This window comes from Bidens hawaiensis, unplaced genomic scaffold, assembly GCF_021521415.1.
Source record: "Bidens hawaiensis isolate Kalapana, Puna unplaced genomic scaffold, B.hawaiensis_p1.1 tig00022367_1, whole genome shotgun sequence".
NCBI classification, from domain to species: domain Eukaryota; kingdom Viridiplantae; phylum Streptophyta; class Magnoliopsida; order Asterales; family Asteraceae; genus Bidens; species Bidens hawaiensis.
This window is the reverse complement of record NW_027493489.1, coordinates 343780-365420: the sequence shown is the minus strand read 5'-3', so window position 1 is coordinate 365420 and position 21641 is coordinate 343780. Positions and strand designations below refer to the sequence as shown.

The following is a 21641-nucleotide window of genomic DNA, read 5'->3' as shown; positions in this document are numbered from 1 at the left end:
TCAGAGCTACCATGCGTATAATAATACCTGTAATAATTCAAACTCACTTGCATGTAGCGGTGTACAAAACAGAAAGCAAAAATATAAGAAATAAACATATTTTTGTTTTTTGTATTTTTAATTTTTGTTAATTTTTATTAATTCTTTTAATTCTTTTTTGTATTTTATTATAAATAACAAAAATAAAACGGATAATAAACCAAATCATAATAAACACTCTACAACTCGGGCTGTCTCCCGAGTGATGCATCCAAACTCGTCTACGCCTCGGTGAATGAGTCAAGGTAGAACATCTCGACTGTCTGATATGAAACTGGCTCGCCTATGTAGTGCTTCAACCTATGACCGTTCACCATAAACTTCCCGCTCGGATCTTGTATCTCAATTGTGTCATACGTGAATACCTCAGTGACCGTGAACGGTCCCGACCATCGGGATTTCAACTTTCGTGTGAATAACCTCAACCAAGAGTTATACAATAAGACCTTATCCCCACACTTGAACCACTTATTGCCCTTCAGCTTTCTATCATGCAGTTCGTTCGTGTGCTCCTTATACCTAAATGACTGTGCATACGCATGATCCCGGAGCTCCTCTAACTCGTGCAACTGATGGAAACGAGCGCCTTCTGCGGCGGATAAATCAAGATTAACCCTCTGAAGGGCCCATGAAGCACGGTGCTCCAACTCAACAGGAAGATGACAAGCCTTCCCATAAATCATCCAAAATGGTGTGGAACCAGTCGGAGTCTTGTAGGCTGTACGGAAGGCCCACATAGCATTCTAAGGAATTTCATTTCACGACAAAATGTTGCCAACACGCTGGCAACGATCACAACACCAAACAAACGCATGCGCGTCCTTAAAGATAGAAGGCCAGTAAAAACCGGAATCAAAAACTTTATTCGCCGTCGAAATCACACCGTGGTGACCTCCTGTCGGTCCCACATGACAATGGTTCAGAATCTGCCATCCCTCCTTGACATCTACACACCTCCTAATCAGCTGATCAGCACCGATGCGGAAAAGATACACGTCGTCCCATAGGTAAAACTTAACGTCAGCAAATAATTTCTTCTTTTGATGGTAAGACATCTTCGGGAGGTTCCCGTCAGCAAGATAGTTCGCGAAGTCAGCGAACCATGGAAAACCTTCCTCCTGTGCCGTAACAAACATAGGACTCTTTGTCAGAAAACGATCGTCCATCCTGACCCCCGAATCTCCTAACTCTGCTCCCTCTAGACGCTAAAGATGATCGGCCGCAACATTATCGGCCCCATTTTTATCACGGACCGCAATATCAAACACTTGAAGCAACAGGATCCATCGGTTATGACGAGGCTTAGCATCCTGCTTGCTGAAGAGATATCGAATAGCATCATGGTCCATGTACACAATCGTCTTGGACAAAAATAGATAAGACCTAAATTTATAGAAAGCAAATACCACAGCTAGAAGCTCTTTCTCGGTGGTAGTATAGCTCTCCTGTGCGCCATTTAAGGTCCGGATAGCGTAGTAGATTGGATGGAACTGTTTATCCCTCCGCTGTCCAAGAACCTCTCCGACTGCGAAGTCGCACGCGTCGCACATCAACTCGAATGGTAACGACCAGTTGGGAGCAACAATGATCGGGGCATTAATGAGTTTGTCTTCTAAAAGATCAAACACCTCGATACACTGCTCAGAAAAGAAGAATGGAGCATCCTTCTCTAGAAGTTTGGTCATGTGTCTCGCGATCTTAGAAAAATATTTGATGAATCGGCGGTAGAACCCGGCATGACCTAGAAAAATACGAATGGATCTCATAGATGTGGGTAGGGGAAGATTATAAATGGTCTCGACCGTTACTAGGTCAACCTCTATCCCCGCACTCGAAATCTGATGCCCAAGAACAATGTCCACGCGAACCATGAAATGACACTTCTCCCAGTTAAGGATTAGGTTGGTGTCGACACAGCGGGACATCATCCTCTCAGTATTAGACAAACAATGATCGAAGGAACTCCCAAATAGGGAAAAATCGTCCATGAACACCTCCATGGAGTCCTCGATCATATCATGGAAAATGGCCACCATACACCTCTGTAGGCTCCTGGACGGATCGTACACGGGACGTCGCTAACAACGCAGGTGCGGAATCCCTGCGTGGGTAGATACGAGTGTAGAGTATGTAGAGATCGAACACGAAAGCAATAAACCAACCACGTTATATTGATAACAAACACGTGACCCGAGGTCACAGTTACAGACTATGACACGAACACGTTCACTGAACAACTGAAAACAAAACCCTAAAACGACCAACTCCGTAAACTGTTCGCTGAACAGTATATAAACACGACAACTTCGCCACAGGCGAAGTTGTCAATAACTTCGCTGATTCAACAAGTTCGCCATAGCGAACTTGTTGACAACTTCGCGTTTTACATAAATAATCATAATCAAAACATAATTACATTACAGACTCGATTACAAATGCTAGACTATGAACTACTGACACAAGTACCAACAGACTCCCCCTTGGCAGTAGCTTCATATCTTGATCTTCAACTCTTGAGTCTTGTAATCTTGCATCTCTAAGCATGCGCCCCTTCTCTAACACATACCGACACCACCCGTTGATATTTCCTAGCTTGATCCTTCCAAGCAGGAATGTAGAAGATCTTTTTCTCATTGAGCGCCTTCAGATCAGCCTTCGATAGATTAACAAGATGCATCGGGTCGTAAACCCGAAGTACTTCTTGTTCATCCTCATCTTCCATTACCGCCTCAGCTGTCTCACAATCCACGTACCACCATTTTAGATCTTTGAGCACGTCCTTGGGCATGAACTTCATCGGTACTTCTTTAAGGCACCGGATCGGTTTGTATTTCATGACCATCCAAGGTTTTCCATCAAATCTCAGACCTCTATCCTTGTCTTCGACAAGTTTTCCCTTTTGTGGTTTCAGTAGCTCAAACTTTTTATCTTTAACACACTCTTTCCACACGATCTTCGCAATAATTCTAGCCATGTTGTCTTCGCTTCTGTTTATCAATCCCAATCTGGCTAAATCTTTTACTTCACATTCTGGCAGTGTGTTTAGAGATCTCAACTTTCTCTGGAAGTACTGAATGCCATCGTACCTCTTGATCACGAAGAGCCGCAGCTGCTCGTCATATAACCAGCAGATAATACCTTTCTTGGCTTCCGCCTATCCCTTAATATTGTAACTTTTTCTGAACATCTTAGGGACCGCCGGCTTCTTCGCCTTTACGAACCAGTGGGCACAACCTTCCTTCCATTTCGGTTGTTCCTCCCACTCAGCATCTTCCTCAGCATTCTCATCACCCAAACCTGTTCCGTCAACCTCCGGAATCTCATGTTCCACGGAGTTATCAACAATCTCACTTTCTTCTAATACGTTTTCAACCGTAATCTGTTCTCCAATCCTCTCAATCTCATCCACTGGCAGCACATCATCTGTTACAAATTGTAAGAGCCTAAGGCTCTGATACCAATTGTAGCGTAAGAGCCTAAGGCTCTGATACCAATTGTAGGCTCCTGGACGGATCGTACACGGGACGTCGCTAACAACGCAGGTGCGGAATCCCTGCGTGGGTAGATACGAGTGTAGAGTATGTAGAGATCGAACACGAAAGCAATAAACCAACCACGTTATATTGATAACAAACACGTGACCCGAGGTCACAGTTACAGACTATGACACGAACACGTTCACTGAACAACTGAAAACAAAACCCTAAAACGACCAACTCCGTAAACTGTTCGCTGAACAGTATATAAACACGACAACTTCGCCACAGGCGAAGTTGTCAATAACTTCGCTGATTCAACAAGTTCGCCATAGCGAACTTGTTGACAACTTCGCGTTTTACATAAATAATCATAATCAAAACATAATTACATTACAGACTCGATTACAAATGCTAGACTATGAACTACTGACACATGTACCAACAACCTCTGGAATGTGGTCGGAACGTTACAAAGTCCGAACGGCACACATTTATAGGCAAACGTTCCCTAAGGGCAGGTAAAAGTGGTTTTCTCCTGGTCGTCGGGAGCTATAGGAACCTAAAAGTACCGGAGAAACCATCTAATAAGCAGTAGTATTGCTGACCGGCTAAACGATCTAACATCTGATCAATGAAGGGCAAAGGAAAGTGGTATTTCCTGGTGGCATCATTTAGTCTGCGATAGTCGATGTAGACTCGCCATCCCGTCACAGTCCTAGTGAGAATAAGCTCGTTCTTTTCATTGGTGACGACAGTCATGCCACCCTTTTTAGGAACCACTTGGACTTGACTTACCCAAGCACTATCAGAAATATGGAAAATGATCCCCGCCTCAAGGAGTTTAATGATCTCTTTCTTCACAACCTCTTGCGGCTGAACGACAGTTTTGAAATTATCCTCCATGAGGATATTATGAGTGCAAAACGGAGGGTTGATACCCTTAATGTCGATAATCTTCCATGCAATAGCCTCTATGTGCTCTCCTAGAACCCTCAACAACTTCTCTTTCTCGACCTCCGTCAAAACAGATGCAATGATAACCGGCAGCTTCCTCTCTTCATCTAAAAACGCATACTAGAGGTGGGCGGGCAAATCCTTAAGCTCTAAGGAAAAGTAGGACTCTCGATGGAAGGTCGGTCCATAGGATCGTCTCGTACGATCTCAGCAGACATGCCTGATTTAGGGATATGCGACTCGGTGTCATCATCTAAGGACTGATTGGTCATGGAAACCATCTCAATCTATGAAATCTTCCTATCGAGAATCTGGGTTTCGGAGGCAGATCCTTCACAGATTTCGTTGAAAAACTCCCAACATGTTCCAATATTGTATCAATGAGTATAAAGAGTCATCAGCAGACTTGGGGTGTTTTCAGCGACTGTCGAACGTCAAAGGTGACGTTCTCATCCCCAACTCTTAAGATCAACTTACCCTCGCAGACGTCGATCAATGCCTTGCAAGGATGGTTGGCCCAAGATAAGTGGGACCCTATCGTCAACGTTTATGTACAAGATGACAAAGTTCACAGGGAAGATGAACTTGTCGACACGAACAAGCATGTTCTCGACCACCCCTCGGGGGTATTTCACAGAACGATCAGCAAGCTGGATGCTCATCCGGGTAGGACATGGTTCGCCTAGAACCAACTTGCGATACACTGAATACGGCATGAGATTAATACTGACACCAAGATCCGCCAGCGCATGAACAACCGTATTATAACTCAAGATGCAGGGAATCGTGAAACTCCCAGGATCGGACATCTTTTCTGGTAACTTTCTCTGCAAGACTAAAGAGCAACAAACACTCAGAGGAATGGAAGAGACTTCAGCTAACTTCTCTTTATTCGAAAGAATATCCTTAAGGAACTTCGCATATTTGGGCATTTGCGTGAGTGCCTCAAGGAATGGAATGTTAAGATGAAGTTGCTTCAAAAGATCAAGAAATTTGGAGTTCTGCTACTCGTCTCTATCCCTACGGACTCTCCCAGGATATGGAAGTCTAGGTTTGTAGACTCACGCTGGTGCACTAGGTAATGGCTGGTTCTCGACTTGTGCTGTACTTCCTGGGCTTCGCCTCTGATGAACCTTAGCCGGTGGAGACTCCAACTGAATCTCCTCGTCTACCTGCTCCTCTACATCTAAGACAGGTTCCTCAACGACTCCTCTCGTCACCTCCTGAATCACGGGCTCGTTACGTGCCCCTACACCGCTCCTCATCGTCATAGCCTTCGCGAACCCCTTCGGATTTTGTTCAGTATTACTTGGAAGTGTTCCTGGCGACCTCTCATTTAGATGACTTGCTATCACTTATAACTAACCCATTAAACAAAGCAATGCCTTCATCCGTATCCTTCGTCATCGATAAGTTGCCTCCCGTTGCAGTGTCGAGCATACTTTGAGTCGCGTACGTCACTCCGTTATAGAATTTTTCAACGACTACCCAGTCTTGTAGGCTGTGGTTCGGATATAAAGCAAGTAGATTTTTGAATCTCTCCCACGCCTCGTAGAAGCTCTCAGTTTCCTCCATCTGGAAAGAATGAATCTGCTTACGCAAACGAGCGGCCTTAGCCGAAGGATCGTATTTCTCAAGAAACTAGTTCTGCATGGCAGCCCAAGTAGCAACGGATCCCTGTGGGAGGGACTCAAGCCACAGACTCGCATGATCAAAGAGTGAGAACGGAAAAATGCGGAGTTTGATGGCGTGTTCGGATACGCCGACAAGATGAAAAGTGTCGCAAATACGTGTAATCGAGTGAGATGAGAATGCAGGTTCTCGTGGAGCAACCCGTAAAATTGAGCAGAATGAGAGATGGTGTTTAGAATGTTAGATGGAATTTTCCAATTCATTGGAACTGCGATGGATGGTGGTGCAATGCTGGATCTCGCGCCCGCATCGATCGGACGGGCCCGGTCTGCAACTGTCCTCCTCAGTGGTGGAATTGTGTCGCCCATAATCCTATCCTTAATGACGGATTCAGAAAAAATAGAAGAATAGGATGTATTACCAACAAACGTAGAAGAACTGGAAGACGGTCTGGTACAACGTCTCTCACGGAACTCTCTTTCTGGTTCGGAAAATCCCTCAGATTCAGGTGGTCCTAGAGATCGAGTACGTCGCATACAACTATTAAAATAAATAAAAGAAACTAAAATTAGCTAAACTGTTTAAACAAAAAAAGAAAAACAAAACAAGTAGCAAACAAGGTAAGTCCTAACTCGAGTTGTTCTCAATAAGCCTCTAACCGTGTCCCCGGCAACGGCGCCAAAAACTTGATGTGTGTCTAATGATTCTCTTTCTAAGTAACTAACAATTATGCATTAAATTTATAAAACAAGACTTCTAAAGAAACCACACAAAACCGACAAGTGTACCGATCACTAATAGTATAGCACTAAGGAAGTCCGAGTATCAAACACAAGGACACGTGAAAACGTTTTTAGTACTTAACCCTAACCAAGACTCACCTAAGAATAATATTTTTTAAATGATTTTTAATTATTAACTACTTGACCTAACTTACTCTAACTAACTTAAAAGACTTAACCTAACAAGACTAGACGAAACTTTGAGAATGAGATTTATAAATGGACAAAACGTCTACCTAGGTAAAAATCATATTGAAGGTATAATAATCTAACGGATTGAAGAATCTCAAGACACCGGTTTCTAAGGATGACATATCTAAGGCTCACTCAAGAAAGCTAGATCACCTCTCGGTCTCACTAACAAATCCTAATTTACACTTGGTTGATTTTAAGAACAAACAGGGGAATGAATTGCTAAAGTGTTCTAATGTCGACTCTCCTCTCGTTCTCACCGACACACGACCCTAATGGAAACGAATACTACGCAACCAAGGATAGAGGAACCATTTAGTTTAACTTAAGCTAGGTCAACTAATCGCTCACAAACCCAAACCCGACAAGAACTGAACCCGCTCTCGCGCGATCCTAATCCTAACAAGTGAAAGCTATGAGACGAGTTTGCTTCCTATCACCTCTCGGTCTCTAAGAAGGTGCCTACCCACTGAATTTAAATAATTAAAATACCCAACTAAACCCTACGATTTTACTTCCCGCAAACAATCTCTAAACACAAAGTAAAGAGTTTAAACAAGCTAAAATCAACCAAAACCGATTCAATCAATCAAAGCAAGAGGTATATGAGTATAATTAATCAAATCAAAGCCACTAAACACAACCTAATTCAATATTAAACCAAACTTTCATCAACAATTCAAGTCATGATGATCAACAATCCATATTACTTATTAAAACCTAACAATATTCATCAAACCTAGGTAGAACTAACTACTATAGCCTAACATATTATTTGGAAAGCAGCTATACATCAAAGTAAACATCATATATCTCAACCAAAACATAATTAAACTCATTTAATGATCAATATCAGTCAAATAAGAGTCAAATTTCAATTCAATTGGAAAACTATTCAAGTAAAAGATCAAAATCAAGAAGTTAAGAATCTTGAATAAAAGAAAAAAGTTTATGAGTGTAATTCTTAATATTAGGGCTGAGTTTATGGATGAATAAAGACCCTACCTGCTGTACCAAGTCCCTCTTAGCCTTCTTCTTCCTTTCCTAGCCGCCACTAAACCACCACAAAAGATTTTTCTCTTCTCCTTGGCTACTGCTGGTCCGATCGGACTGAACTTGGGCAGGTTAGGGTTTGTTTATTTTGTTGTTTATCATATAATAAGATCTAAAAGGCTTGGATCTTGTGGGCTTAGGTCGGGCCTTGAGTTGTAGTCTTCAATATTGATCAAAAAGGCCCCTAGATTCTTCAAACTTGAAACTTTTCTTCCTTAAAACTCATAACCTATAATCAATTATCAATCTTTGTAAGATCATGCAAAAACAGGCCATAACTCTTATTTATTATACAATTAAGCACTTAAAACATGGTAAAAAGGTATGGAAAGTAAGTGTATTTTACAACACATCAAGAAGAGAAGTATGGGAAATACATAAGAAAGCAAGAAAGTGATGTTAAAGTTTCAATTTCAAAACTTTAATTTATTAAAAGGTGAGACTTTTGAAGAGATGCTCACTCGGTTTAATCATTTGATAGCTTAAATGAACAAGTTGAAGATGGAACCAAGTGAATCTGATAAAATTGATACAGTAAATAATGCTTTACCTGGTTCATGTTCAACATTTCTAATGGTATTGAAAGAATACAACTATTTCAAGAATGAAGATCTAACGGCCATGGAATTCGTGCAAAAGGTGGAAGATCGAGAATATGATCTGAATTTTCAGAAATCTTCTAAGGAAACTCAAGATCCAACTCTTTAGGAGGTTTTATGCCTTTGAGTAGTTCTGCAACTCCAATTACTACATTCCTTACTCAAAGTGCACAAGAGGGATCATCTGCCTATAGTGATCCTAATGTATGCTTCATGTCTTTTGAGCTTAATGACAATTCTGGGGATCAGCTACTACCAATAGCTTCAATGCACTACCAAATGTTAACATGAAGGAAGCTGAACATAATTTTCCATTTCTATGTGCATTCATGACATCATATGAAAATTTGGAGGGTCGTAAGATTGCTACAAGTGAGTTGACTGATGAAGACTATGACCAAATTGATCTAGATGTTTTGGAACTAATGGAACTAAAATGGAATATGGTTATGATTGTTCGAAAGGTGTAGAAGTTTAAGCAACGAACTGGTAAAGACTTGTCATCTCTGAATAAACGAGTTGTCTTTGACAAATTAAAGGTCAAATGTTACAATTGTCAAGAGTTCGGCCTTTTTGCCAAAGAATGTAATAAACCAAAGAAGGAGTATAATGGACCTCGGAATCAAGACAACATTTGTATGAGGTTTTGGTATGTGAGTGCGAATATCAAGGTGAACGAATGAGACCTTTTGTTCAACCCATGTTCATTATATACGACAAGCCTTGCACACATTCCCATACAAGAATGAGTCCATTCGTGAACTCAAAATTAACGAATAGTCTTATTCGTTGTTTCATTCGTTAACGGGGTTAACGAATGAGAAATAAATTAAAACTCATAACGAATCAGTTAATATTCGTTCATCATTCGTTAATAATAATGATGACGAATGGGGTCATTCGTTATCAGTGTAGCGGAAGCGAATGATAATAACGAATGAACTGATTCGTTATCCAAATAAATACTTAAATAACCTTCATTCATTATCCATATTAATAGTGTGACAATCGTCAATTTCAGGTTAACTCCGTTAACGCAACTCCGTCAATTCAAACTTTAGATTATTGAATCTAAACGCAAACCTCATTACATTTAAACTAGGGTTTGAATGACGCTTAACACTTACTACATGTGTAGTAGTCTTTCGGGATTTGCACCGAAACGCAAACGATTGATGAATAAACGAAAAACACTAAAACACTAATTATGTGATAATTATGTGTTTGGATTATGTGTTATGTGATAATATTATTGTCATGTTAATTTAATGTGCAAGTTATGATAGAATGTTCTAGAAAAAGTAATACTTAATGTTAACTTAATGTGCAAGTTATGATAGAATGTTCTAGAAAAAGTAATACTTAGGAGTTGAGGAGCCAAAGTGTAACATATTCCTTTATAAATACATGGTAAACCTAAACCCTAACCTCCTACCTATTCCCCTACAAAATCGGCAGCCATCCCCTCCCTTTATTTCCTTGAGATCGATTAATATACACACACACACAATCAAGATCTTTCAAGTTTGATTGAAGATTAAGGTGCTAGGAAGGTATACACAACTATTCTATGTATCCTCTATGTTTAATTGTTAGTTTTATTGGGTTAATTGTAAACCTTTATGGCTGATTTCTTGGTATTATGATATTCATGTGATTCTTGATTTAATTGATGATGATTGATAACTAGATTGATATTGATACATGATTGATTGTTGTTCTTGATTTGAATTAAAACACAAACCCTAATCTTGTATGTATGGTGTGATTGATATGCATGGATAGTAGTTATAGTGTCTAGAGGGTTATATGGATGCATGATAGTTCATAGATTGTTATTATGATGAGTTTTGATGTGAACAGATTCTGGACAGAACGTATATACGATGTTTAACTGACTGTAACGAAGTGTAAACGTGAAAATTGATTGAGATTGTGGGTACTGCAGTAAACTAGGTTGAGTCTAGTTTCTATGAAGTATAAATTCGTAATTTTTGGATAAGTGGAAGTATACTTTTATGATTTTACAAAAACGTGATGCAAAGCTGAGCTGTTAGACCTGCTGTTAGGTTATGTTGTAAATGTTATATCTCATGAACTACGAGACCAATTGGGTTGGTTCCACTTCTGGAGGTTGACTCACTGAGTTAGGAACGAAACCCAAGTGGTCTTGCATTTATTGGATTTTTCGTTTAACGGGAATTGCAAATAACATTCTGATGTGCATGAATCTGACTGATATAAGTTAGCTGTAATGTTTTGATCATTATGAACAATCTATATGGAATAAAAATAAGATAAAAGATGTTCTGGAAACCTAAGATATGTATGCTCCTGTGGTAATTTTTGGTAAATTAATTGAGACGTTATAATCGGTAAACTAGTGCAATCTTTCAAGTAGAAATTCTGTCATAACGAAACTAGCTGCTGAGTTGTATAGGAATGCATGAAATATGATAGTTTTTATATAATTGTTGTATTTTGACCAAAATACCCTTGCGGGGAACAGTTGCTAGTTGATTGCCATGAATTGACCAAATTGCCCTTATGGGGAATAATGGTTAGTTAGTCTTTGTTTGTTGACCAAAATGCCCCTACGGGAATAATTGCTAATAAGTATGTTATTAATACGTGACACGAAAGTAATTGCTCACTCATGTATCGTATCACAATTTTACTTGTTTAAGTCACACACGATTCACAAACGAAACACGAAACATGTTACGTGCATAGGTATTATGTGCCGAGTCTAGAGACTCGTTAAACATTCCGATACTTAGAAAATCTCTTTGTTATTTTAGAACGCTAGAGAGTTTTCTACGACGCGCATCACTCGGTGATCTAGATCGGATATTCTTCGCAAACAGTGAGTTCACTTACCCCACTCTTAAACTGTTTTCAAACGTTTTTCACTTGGGGGAGATAACATACTCCGATAAACATATTTTCTGAGATAAACGCATATTTAAGATTTTGTTATAAATTATATATCACTTGTAAAGGCTAAGCGGCATACGTAACATTTGAAGTCCCACACATCGGACCGGTTAATATTTGGAATAGCGAGTCACTTTTGGGTAGTACTACTGGGTTTGACAAACCCCACCCGACGCTAAGCTCAACTGGAGGTTGAGTGGGTGTAAATTTTGGCTAACACTTACCATGGTCTGGAGGACCTGGTGACGGGCACTTGATAAACAGTCAGCTTCGGTCGCGAACCACTTAGCGATACTTGTTGTATAGATTAGCTACCTATCGATATATAATTTGACATAACACTATCTGGTAATGCAAAACACTTAAACGCTGTAACGTGGTTACACACTTAAACGCTGTAACGTGGTTACACACTTAAACGCTGTAACGTAGTTACACACTCAAACGCTGTAACGTGGTTACACACTTAAACGCTGTAACGTGGTTACACACTTAAACGCTGTAACGTAGTTACACACTCAAACGCTGTAACGTGGTAACACACTCAAACGTCGTAACGGGGTTACGCAACATTTAAACGTCGTAACGAGGTTACGCAAAACGCTAAACGATTTATCTTATTTTACTTGTGAACTCACCAACCTTGTGTTGACACTTTTAGTATGTTATTCTCAGGTAGCCGAGGCGGGCGCGCGGTTTAGGAGCATGCATTAATGAAAACACTTTTATTCTGCAAACTTAATTTTAACAGTTACATTTGGTTTTAAGTCGTCCTGCGTGACGCAACTTTTGAATTAAGGTTTTACGCTTCCGCACTTACTTTCATTTAAACGTTTTTCTTTGGTTTGGTTATAACTAATGATTCCGATCCTGCCAGTTCACACCCTCTGACGGTAAAACTCCGTTAGTGGATTTTGAGGGTGTGACAAATAGCGAATGGACTCTATTCGTTGTGATTTCTCATAGCGAATAGCCTTTTAATTTAAACAGTTAAAAAATAAAATCTTTTTCATTTTAAATTATAAGAATTAAATAATGCATCGAAACACATGTTCCGATGAACTTTACTTTAAAATCTTACCAGTCTTAGTAAGATTCAATACCTTAACGTGTTGTGCGTTCAAAACACATAACTAAAAAACAAGTAATTTAAATAAAATAATTAAAAAAAAAAATGAGAAAATCTGTTAAGAAATCACATAATATTAATCCATTAATCAAGGAACAAACTAAACCCGTTCCTGTGATTAAGGAGATTTTGAAAAGACCCATATCTTGTGATGATGAGACTCATATCATGTTTTTCAAATTTGAATCCTCGCAAAAGTGATTCATGCTAGTGAAAATTCGAGTAATTTTTAAACCCAAATTTGTTTCTAAGGAACCAATTTGCAAGAATGTGAAAATGAATGTAGTTCAAGCTGCATATTTGAAAAGAAAGTCGAAAAGACCTGTGACTTATTCACAAGCAGCTAAACCACATTTGAATTACCTCAACATTAAAACTTCAAGTGACACTAAAGAGGTGCCCAAGACTGAGGCCTAGGTGGCCTTTTTGAACTGATCATTTTTCATTTAGGTGCAGATTTCATCCAAGACTATTTCTGGTGAAAGCTGGATTATGGATAGTGGATGCTCTCGTCATATTACCGACAACAGTTAGCTCTTATCAAATTTCAAGAATATTCAAGGACAGTATGTAGCTTTTGCGGGTAATTCGGGTGGAATGATTACTAAAAAGGGAGATGTTTCAAATGATTGTATCACATTTGAGAAAGTAAATTATTGTGACAAAGTGGATCACAATTTGTTAAGCGTATTTCAAATTTGTGATAAGAAGTACACCATTGTATTTATTGATAAGGAGTGCATAATACTTAAACCAGGATATGTCATTCCTAAAGACATGGTTGTTATGCGATCTCCTCGATCAAATGATATTTATGTTTTAGATATGACTTCTAAGGCAACCGCTTATGTTGAAACATGTTTTTTCCCAAAAGCAATTGAGAAAGACTCGATTTTGTGGCATAGGCGTATGGGTCACATTCATGTCAGAAAGATGAACTATCTTATGGAAAATGATTTGGTTGATGATGTTTTAAATATGACTTCTAAGTACACCACTGTATTTATTGATAAGGAGTGCATAATACTTAAACCAGGATATGTCATTCCAGAAGACATGGTTGGTATGCGATCTCCTCGATCAAATGATATTTATGTTTTAAATATGAATTCTAAGGCAACCACTTATGTTGAAACGTGTTTTATCTCAAAAGAAATTGAGAAAGACTCGATTTTGTGGCACAGGCGTATGGGACACATTCATGTCCGAAAGATGAATTATCTTATGGCAAATGATTTTGTTGATGGGGTTTTCTTGAAATACTTCAAACTGACCGATCATTGTGTTGCATTTAAAAAGGGTAAACAGAAAAGGAAGTCACACCCTTATAAGTTAATTAATACCATTGATACTCCTCTGGAACAACTTCATATGGACTTGTTTGGTCCTGTGAATCTAAAACCTCAAATGAGATAACTATTAGAGGTTTCCAACTTCTATAAATTTTACTTTTTCCTCAACTATTTATGTTGACATGCACATATCTACTATTAAAGCCTTTTCTAGACTTTACACCAAATAAGTAAAAAAGTGGGTACCCTAAAAATTTCACACATTCTTCATATATGCAGACATCCTTCAAATAACTACCTTAAAACATTCAAAATCTGTTTTTCTCTTTTGTTACAATCAATGGGGTCTTAACTTGTATAGAGGGATTTGACCTTACTTTTTTTTTTGGACTTATCACTTTTTCTAACCTTTTCAGTCTTTATTAAATTTAAAAAAAATAAACTCAATAATAAAAACTGATTTTTTTTCAGTTTTTAAAGGTTTGCTTAAGTTTTGCAGTTTTCGGTAAGTGAAATACCGAAACCAACCAGAAACTCGGTTGTTAGAAAACCATAAACTATTTGTTATTCAATAAAAAAGGGATATGTGTATTAAATATTTTGATTTCATAAGCTCTAGCTTTGATCCCGAGACGTTTCGAGTTAACCTGTAACGCAATGTTCAGTATTTTTATGCTCATATGTTGGTTACAAATGCTTGGGATGTTGATCGTTGGTTGTCTTCCTCAAATAATTTTCTTTATATATTTATACAAAGTATGGTTTTGGGTTACTAAAAATGTTCGGTTTTCGACTTTCACGACGAGTTTGGTTTGGTTTTTTCACTCTTAATAGATTTACAAAACAAAAATTCAATAACAAAAACTGTTTTTTTTTTCTTTCAGCTTTTAAAGGTCTGGTTTAATTAAAGGTATGACTCTTTTTACACATATATCCATGTTTTTAAATCTTTTCAAGACCTTACACCAAAAAAGTATAAAACTTTATACTCTAAACACTTCAAACTTTATTCATATATTCAGTTTTCTTAAAATAGTTTTACGGTTGATACATTGATATATATTTCTCAATTCAATCTGCCTTTTTTTTTGTTTTGTAACACTCAATAAATATATTTTTTAATTATTGTTTTGTTCAGATGTCTGATTTATGTTCTCTCTATATCTAAGACGAACCGGAAAACTTGGTTGCTTGAAAAAACCATAAACTATCTGTTATTAAATAAAAAATGGATTTATATTTTTAAGTATTTCGATTTCAGGTATTCTAGCTTTGATCTCGAGACGTTTCGAGTTGACCCGTAACGCAATGTTTTGTATTTTCATGCTCATATGGCTTCTCCTCTTGCTTGGCATGTTGATCGTTGGTTTCCTTGGTCAAGTAATTATATTTATATGTTTATACAAAGTTTGTTATTTGGGTTACTAAAACCGTTCGGTTTTCAATTTTCACCAGTTTGGTTCGGTTTCAATTTTTTTCCAGTCTTTTATTAAATTTAAAAAACATAAACTCAATAACAAAAACTGGTTTTTCGGTTTTTAAAGGTTTCGTTCAGTTTCCGGTTTTCAGTACATGAAAAACCGAAACCGAACCGAAAACTCGGTTGTTTGAAAAACTATCTATTATTCAGTACAAAACAGATTTCTACTTGTGTAAAAGAAACGTTTTTTTAAATTAAAAAAAATTAAGTTATAATTTTGCATTCTTTCTTAAAGTTACTTTAAAACACAGATTTGAAATTAATCTCATTTGTCTTTACATATATCCTAATTTGATTTGACCATACATATAAAACCTCAAATGAGATAACTATTAGAGGTTTCCAACTTCTATAAATTTTACTTTTTTCTCAATTAATTATGTTGACATGCACATATATACTATTCAAGCTTTTTCTAGACTTTACACCAAATAAGTAAAAAAGTGGGTACCCTAAAAATTTCACACATGCTTCATATATGCAGACATCATTCAAATAACTACCCTACAAAATTCAAAATATGCTTTTCTTTTTTGTTGGTTTTAACTTTTATAGGAGGATTTGACCTTACATTTTTTGATTGGGACTTGTCATTTTTTCTAACCGTTTCACGTTTACCAATAGAGATTCAACTTCTTGCTTTTTTGATACATACTTAAAATGTTTTTTTGCTTTACATTTCAACATTATAAATACTACTCATTCTCCATCACATTTCAAGCAAACCCTCTTCTCACTTCTTTGTGTTCATTGGGTTCTTACTCTACTAAATATCACTCCACTCATGGAACCCAAGTACTATTATTCTCTCTTCATATTTTGTTTCATTATCATGTTCAACATACTTAATACATTTTTAAACATTTATTGATAAACATCTATATTTCTATACAGCTTGCCTGTACTCGGTAACGTTACCTACCGAAGGATCTGGATCTGTCTCGCCGTGATAATACGGTCAAGGTTCGTGTCATCCGGTTATGGAAACAACAGATGTACAACAATCTTGAACAATTGTACTCCATTGAAATGATCGTTGTTGACGAGCAGGTATATGTTTCTTCATTAATCATATTATCATTAAGTTTATTTAATAAAAAAACATCACACCTTTTCATTTTATTTTTGTAGGGTACTACTATGCAAGCAAATCTTCTTCATCGATGGATTTCTAGATTTGAAAGTATTCTCAATGAATTAGGTTATACTTTATGACTTATAAATTTTTTTTCATGTACACTCTTTACTTAAAGAATAGTCCTAGGTTTTCATCTATGTTTAGCAAATACCTCATTAATCATTGTTTTGTAGGACTACCCTTCGATAAGTAGTCTTTTTTTTGCTATTATTCATAGCATTGTAAATTGTTTGGATGATTTAGGATTGTAAATTGTATGGATCTAGGAGAATATTTTATCTCACTTTATGAAACTTGGGATTTAGATTCTGAGTCAATGTAGGTAATAAATATGAAGCTAGGTTAATACAATCGGTCAATGAATATTAGTTTGAATGGTTATACTTATGGCTGTTGCAACTTGAGATTTAAAAATTGTAAGTCTAGGCTAATATATTATGTGAATGAATATTTAATTTGAATGGTTCTAATAATAAATGAGTTGTAGTTATCACTTTAGAAAACCATTCAGTTTTTATTTAATTCCAATGATTTCAATATATTTAGCTATTAAGACCTTACAACTAAGCTAAATATTTTACAATTATTAACATTCTATAACTATAATTGTATGGACCTGTTTTCATTCTCTCTCCATTAAAAGCTTGACGAAATTATTTTTGTTTTATTTGCTGCTCTATTTAGAAAGTAACATTCTATAACTATAATTGTATGAACCTGTCTTATGATTATAATAATCTTATTTATCCATTGTTATAGTAATTTGAAATTTACACCACCTTGCATTATTAAACAATTTAATTAAAGCTATTAACATTTATTTTTTAAATCTATTTTTTCTAGATTGTTACTACATTGTCAAACCGACAATTGGTTTAAACGAGTCCAAATACAAGTACGTTGAAAACCAAAGCAAGCTAGGAATCTATTGTGACACCGAAGTCTACCGATGCAATCAATTCTCTGGTCCAACATATGGGTTTTCCTTCACAAACTTTAAGGGCATGGTTGAACAAACTATTCCTGAAAATGAACCACTAGGTAATAAAACACCTCATCAATTTTATTCATTATAATTTTACAATACTTATTTGTTTATTATATATTTTTAATGGTTATTTGTTAGATGTTATTGGATTTGTTGCTGATGTTGGAGACCCTAAGAAAATCATAACACAAAGGGGGGATGATACAAAGAAACTGAATGTCGTTCTTCAAGATCTACAGTTTGTTTTTTTCATATATTATTTAAATATAAATTCTAACTCTCACCAACTATTTGATAAACATTTTTCTTAATTAATTTCTTGAAGGATGAAAAAAATATACTTGTCGTTGTGGGGTTCTAATGCTGATATGATGCTTGAACATTGGGAAAAAAGAGAACAAGATGGTGTCATTGTTGTTATCCTACAATTTGGTTCACTGAAGTACTTTGGAAGTTCTGCTTTTGTTGACAGTTGTTTCAGTGTTTCAAAGCTTTTCATCAACTCTGACATTGACGAAATAACTTTCTTTCGAAACAGGTATCCTTACTTTAATACTAAAAGAAAACTTTTTAACATCTTATTATTTACTTCTATTAATCAGTTGATGTTTTTTTGAACAGCCTTCTAGAGAAATCTGCTGCTTCTTCATGTTCCACTCAATCTTCTAAGCTCTCAGGAATGTTTTTATCTTTGTATGATGAATTCGTTGTAAGATCTAAGTTCAATAACATAGCAAAACTGAATCTTCATTAGGTTATATACATTAATTTATTATAATAATTGCTATTTCTTTTAAGTGCTTATAACTTATAAATATATTTTTTTAGGTGAAATCTGTTGTAATTGTTGGGAAAGTTTGGTTGATACCCAGAGACTTGCCGTGGTATTATTTGGCCTGTAAAACCTGCAACAAGATGGTTAACAAAGTTTTTACTGACAAGGGGGAGGTTTACAAGTGCAAAACTGAAACTTGCAATAATAGTCTCATTCACTTTCTGCAAAGGTATTAACATATTCATGTGTTATCTTAATTACAATATATATTTCATATTGTTTATATTTGCTTACCGACTTAACTACAATATACTATTTAGGTTTAGACTTCCATTAGCTGTCCAAGACTCAAGCGGAATTGTTTCATTGACATTATTTGATCGGGATGCTTGCAAGTTGCTCAACTCAACAGCCTCAGCTCTTATCGACAAATATGTAAGTCTAATGTCCGCATATTACACATAAACTATAATTAAAGATTTTTAAAATTTTTCCTTCATTTAAAATTTCTTTATACTACAGGGGATTGATACCGGCGACTCTCCCACTGAATTTGATGTCCTTATAGGAAAAAAAATATGTTTTTAAGATTGACATCTCACAGTACAACTTAGATACCGGTTCCTCAGTTTTTGCCATTACTAAATTGACTAATGACATGCATGTCATTGTTGAACTCGAAAAGAAGGCAAACAATGTTGATGTTGTACTTCTATATTTTGGCTCATTAAAGTTTTATGTTTTAATCATAATCATTTTTTTATAATCAAGATTTTTATTAATATGTAGGTGGACGACTCTACTTCCATTGGCAACAAAACCAATGATAACCAGTCACAAGGAACTGTTGAGTTGAAGGTATGTCTTGTATGAACCTCTTTTATTTTTTTCATTACTTACATTTGTGATAGTAATTATTTGAGTTAAAATGTAGGATGCTCAATCTGAAGATCTTACTATGGGAGTCCTTGCTGTTGACTCAACACAAACTGTCAACTCAAAGGTATTTTACATGAAATACAAAATTTTGATATTATGTTTCAACTATTAATGTTTAAGTAATTATATATCTATTACATATTTTGACACGTTTGGTTTATGTTTATGTTTAGGTCGTAGCTGAATACATGACTGAAAATAGCACTCCTTTGGCAAAAACTTTGAATGAAAAAATGCACTGGAAAAAAGCATGTGGTTGAAGCTGTAAAATTTAAGAGGAAGTCAAAACATCCAGAATTAAAGAAAAACTTAGTTGACAGTTTTGATTCTGAGGATGCTGGCCAATTGTCTACCACCAAGCCCCCTTCTGATGGCAAGCCAACTCTTCTTACTCCTAAGATTGAAAAATGATGTCTTCAAAATCTTAATGTTCAATGTTTAATTGCCGTATTTTCTTTAAATGTCTTTGCAATTAGTTTCATGGTTTAAGAACTTCAAAATTGTAGGACTTAGTCCAAGCTTTGTGTTAGGAAATTTCATTTCCTTTTGTTGGGGTAACTTTTGTAACGTTTGTTTGAAACTATTATTATCTTTTGATTCTTTATGTGACGTTTATTGTTAGTAGTTGGATGTTGAATTTCTTGGTGGTTTTATGTTTTTTTAACGAACTTTTTCCAAAAAAAGTAATCTTTATTTTATTATAAACTTTTTGACAATTGCAATACTCCTTTATAAATTCAAAGTCTTACATCTTCAAGTTTGTATATTAATTTTTTTAACGGATACAACCATTAGAAATACATATACAAAACTTATGCGAAAGAGAAGGAAAATTATATTTGGATGTCAAAAGATCAAAACTACTCAATTCCGATTGCAACGTCAAAGTTCATATTCTCAATACTATTTAATATGTATCATATTCCAAATTCAAATAAATGAACACTTAAAAAAACACTTCTAATTTCTTACTATTTTAATTGACTGTTTATGTTAGGTTTACACAACATACAGCAAACTTTAAACCCGCTAATAGATTATGGAGGTTTTGGTTCTAGGCCAACAATGCTTAGTCGTTGTACGTCAAATCCATTTGAACATACCAATATTTGTTCCCCAAACGTACATGCTAGAAGTCCATTATCTAACATTACAAATGGTATAAATTTACTTTGTGTGTGTGTATTGGTTTTGTTTTTATTATCATAACTTGTATGTTTTAATTTTGTATAGATTCAAAAGAAAATAGACTAATTAGAAAAGAAAAGATGGATAAAAGAAGATCCAACAACGTTAAAGGTGAGATATTTCTAAATATGGTTTTTCATATTGAAAGAACACTTGCTGGATTTAAAGTTAAATTCAAACATTTATTAATAAATTTACATTTTTTAATAATATGTTTTTGTTTTTAATAATAGCTTTGCATAACATGGAAATCAGCTCAAAGAAATTAACAACTAATGGAAGTTCGGCTTATTGAATGAAGTTGTTAGTCCATATAAATCAATTCAATATCATCACAACAATATTACTTCTTTACAAACACATGCTACACTTCCGTTATCAGACATTATCAATGGTATAGCAAAATAAACCTTAAATGTTGTTTTCTTTAAAACCAATTAAATTATTCCAATACTTATGTTTAATTTCAAACATTATGTTTTGTAGCTTCAATTACCAATGATGGTCATACTACCCCCCAAATTACGTCGACACATCAGAAAACAAATTACAGATACAAGAAAGTAAAAAAATCAACGTACTCATTTCACATTTAAGTGTTCAACGGCAGCAAGATCTATCCAACTATCACAAACTATACCAGGTAATATATATTTTAAATTAAACTTTTTACCTTCAAATTCTATAATAGCATCAAATTCTATAATAGCAGAGGTTTATAAATATTTATATATAGATTTTACATATTAGTTCCTTTGTAGGTATATGTACGTCCGATAACAATAATCAAGCATCTTCATCCAATAATTCACAATTGAATGGTAAATCCAAGTCAAACAAGAAAAATATATCAAAAGAAATTTCGTTAGATTTATAGAAGAAGATCAAGATGGACGACTTATTGAAGACATTTTCTCTGGTAAATCAAAAGGTACTATTCAATTTCACAAATGTATTTTTTTATTATAGAATTAAGCTACACAACAGTATCGTGCTAAAAAATGGTTATAAAACTTACAAAACATCATTAACAGATTACTTGGAT

The 21641-nt window shown here is 35.7% G+C and overlaps 1 protein-coding gene across 1 annotated transcript; it reads left to right on the top strand.

Annotated features, from left to right (window-relative positions):
- The first annotated feature begins 15621 nt into the window (after window positions 1–15621).
- Window positions 15622–19982, top strand: LOC143565491 (uncharacterized). The gene is made up of 13 exons (XM_077052450.1): window positions 15622–16363; window positions 16463–16618; window positions 16700–16769; window positions 17550–17747; window positions 17833–17932; window positions 18020–18232; window positions 18316–18448; window positions 18523–18698; window positions 18790–18904; window positions 18992–19172; window positions 19259–19327; window positions 19404–19472; window positions 19582–19982. Exons 2-7 carry the CDS (start codon window positions 16562–16564, stop codon window positions 18446–18448), a joined length of 771 nt encoding a protein of 256 aa, XP_076908565.1. The 5' UTR covers window positions 15622–16363; window positions 16463–16561; the 3' UTR covers window positions 18523–18698; window positions 18790–18904; window positions 18992–19172; window positions 19259–19327; window positions 19404–19472; window positions 19582–19982.
- The last annotated feature ends 1659 nt before the right edge of the window (window positions 19983–21641 follow it).

What these genes read in the sequence shown, in the direction of transcription:
- LOC143565491 (XM_077052450.1), top strand. Translation starts at nt 16,562, where the DNA reads ATGTACAACAATCTTGAACAATTGTACTCCATTGAAATGATCGTTGTT. An exon ending in AAGTATTCTCAATGAATTAG is followed by an intron (nt 16,770 to 17,549) that starts GTTATACTTTAT and finishes TATTTTTTCTAG; the next exon opens with ATTGTTACTACATTGTCAAA. An exon ending in TCCTGAAAATGAACCACTAG is followed by an intron (nt 17,748 to 17,832) that starts GTAATAAAACAC and finishes GTTATTTGTTAG; the next exon opens with ATGTTATTGGATTTGTTGCT.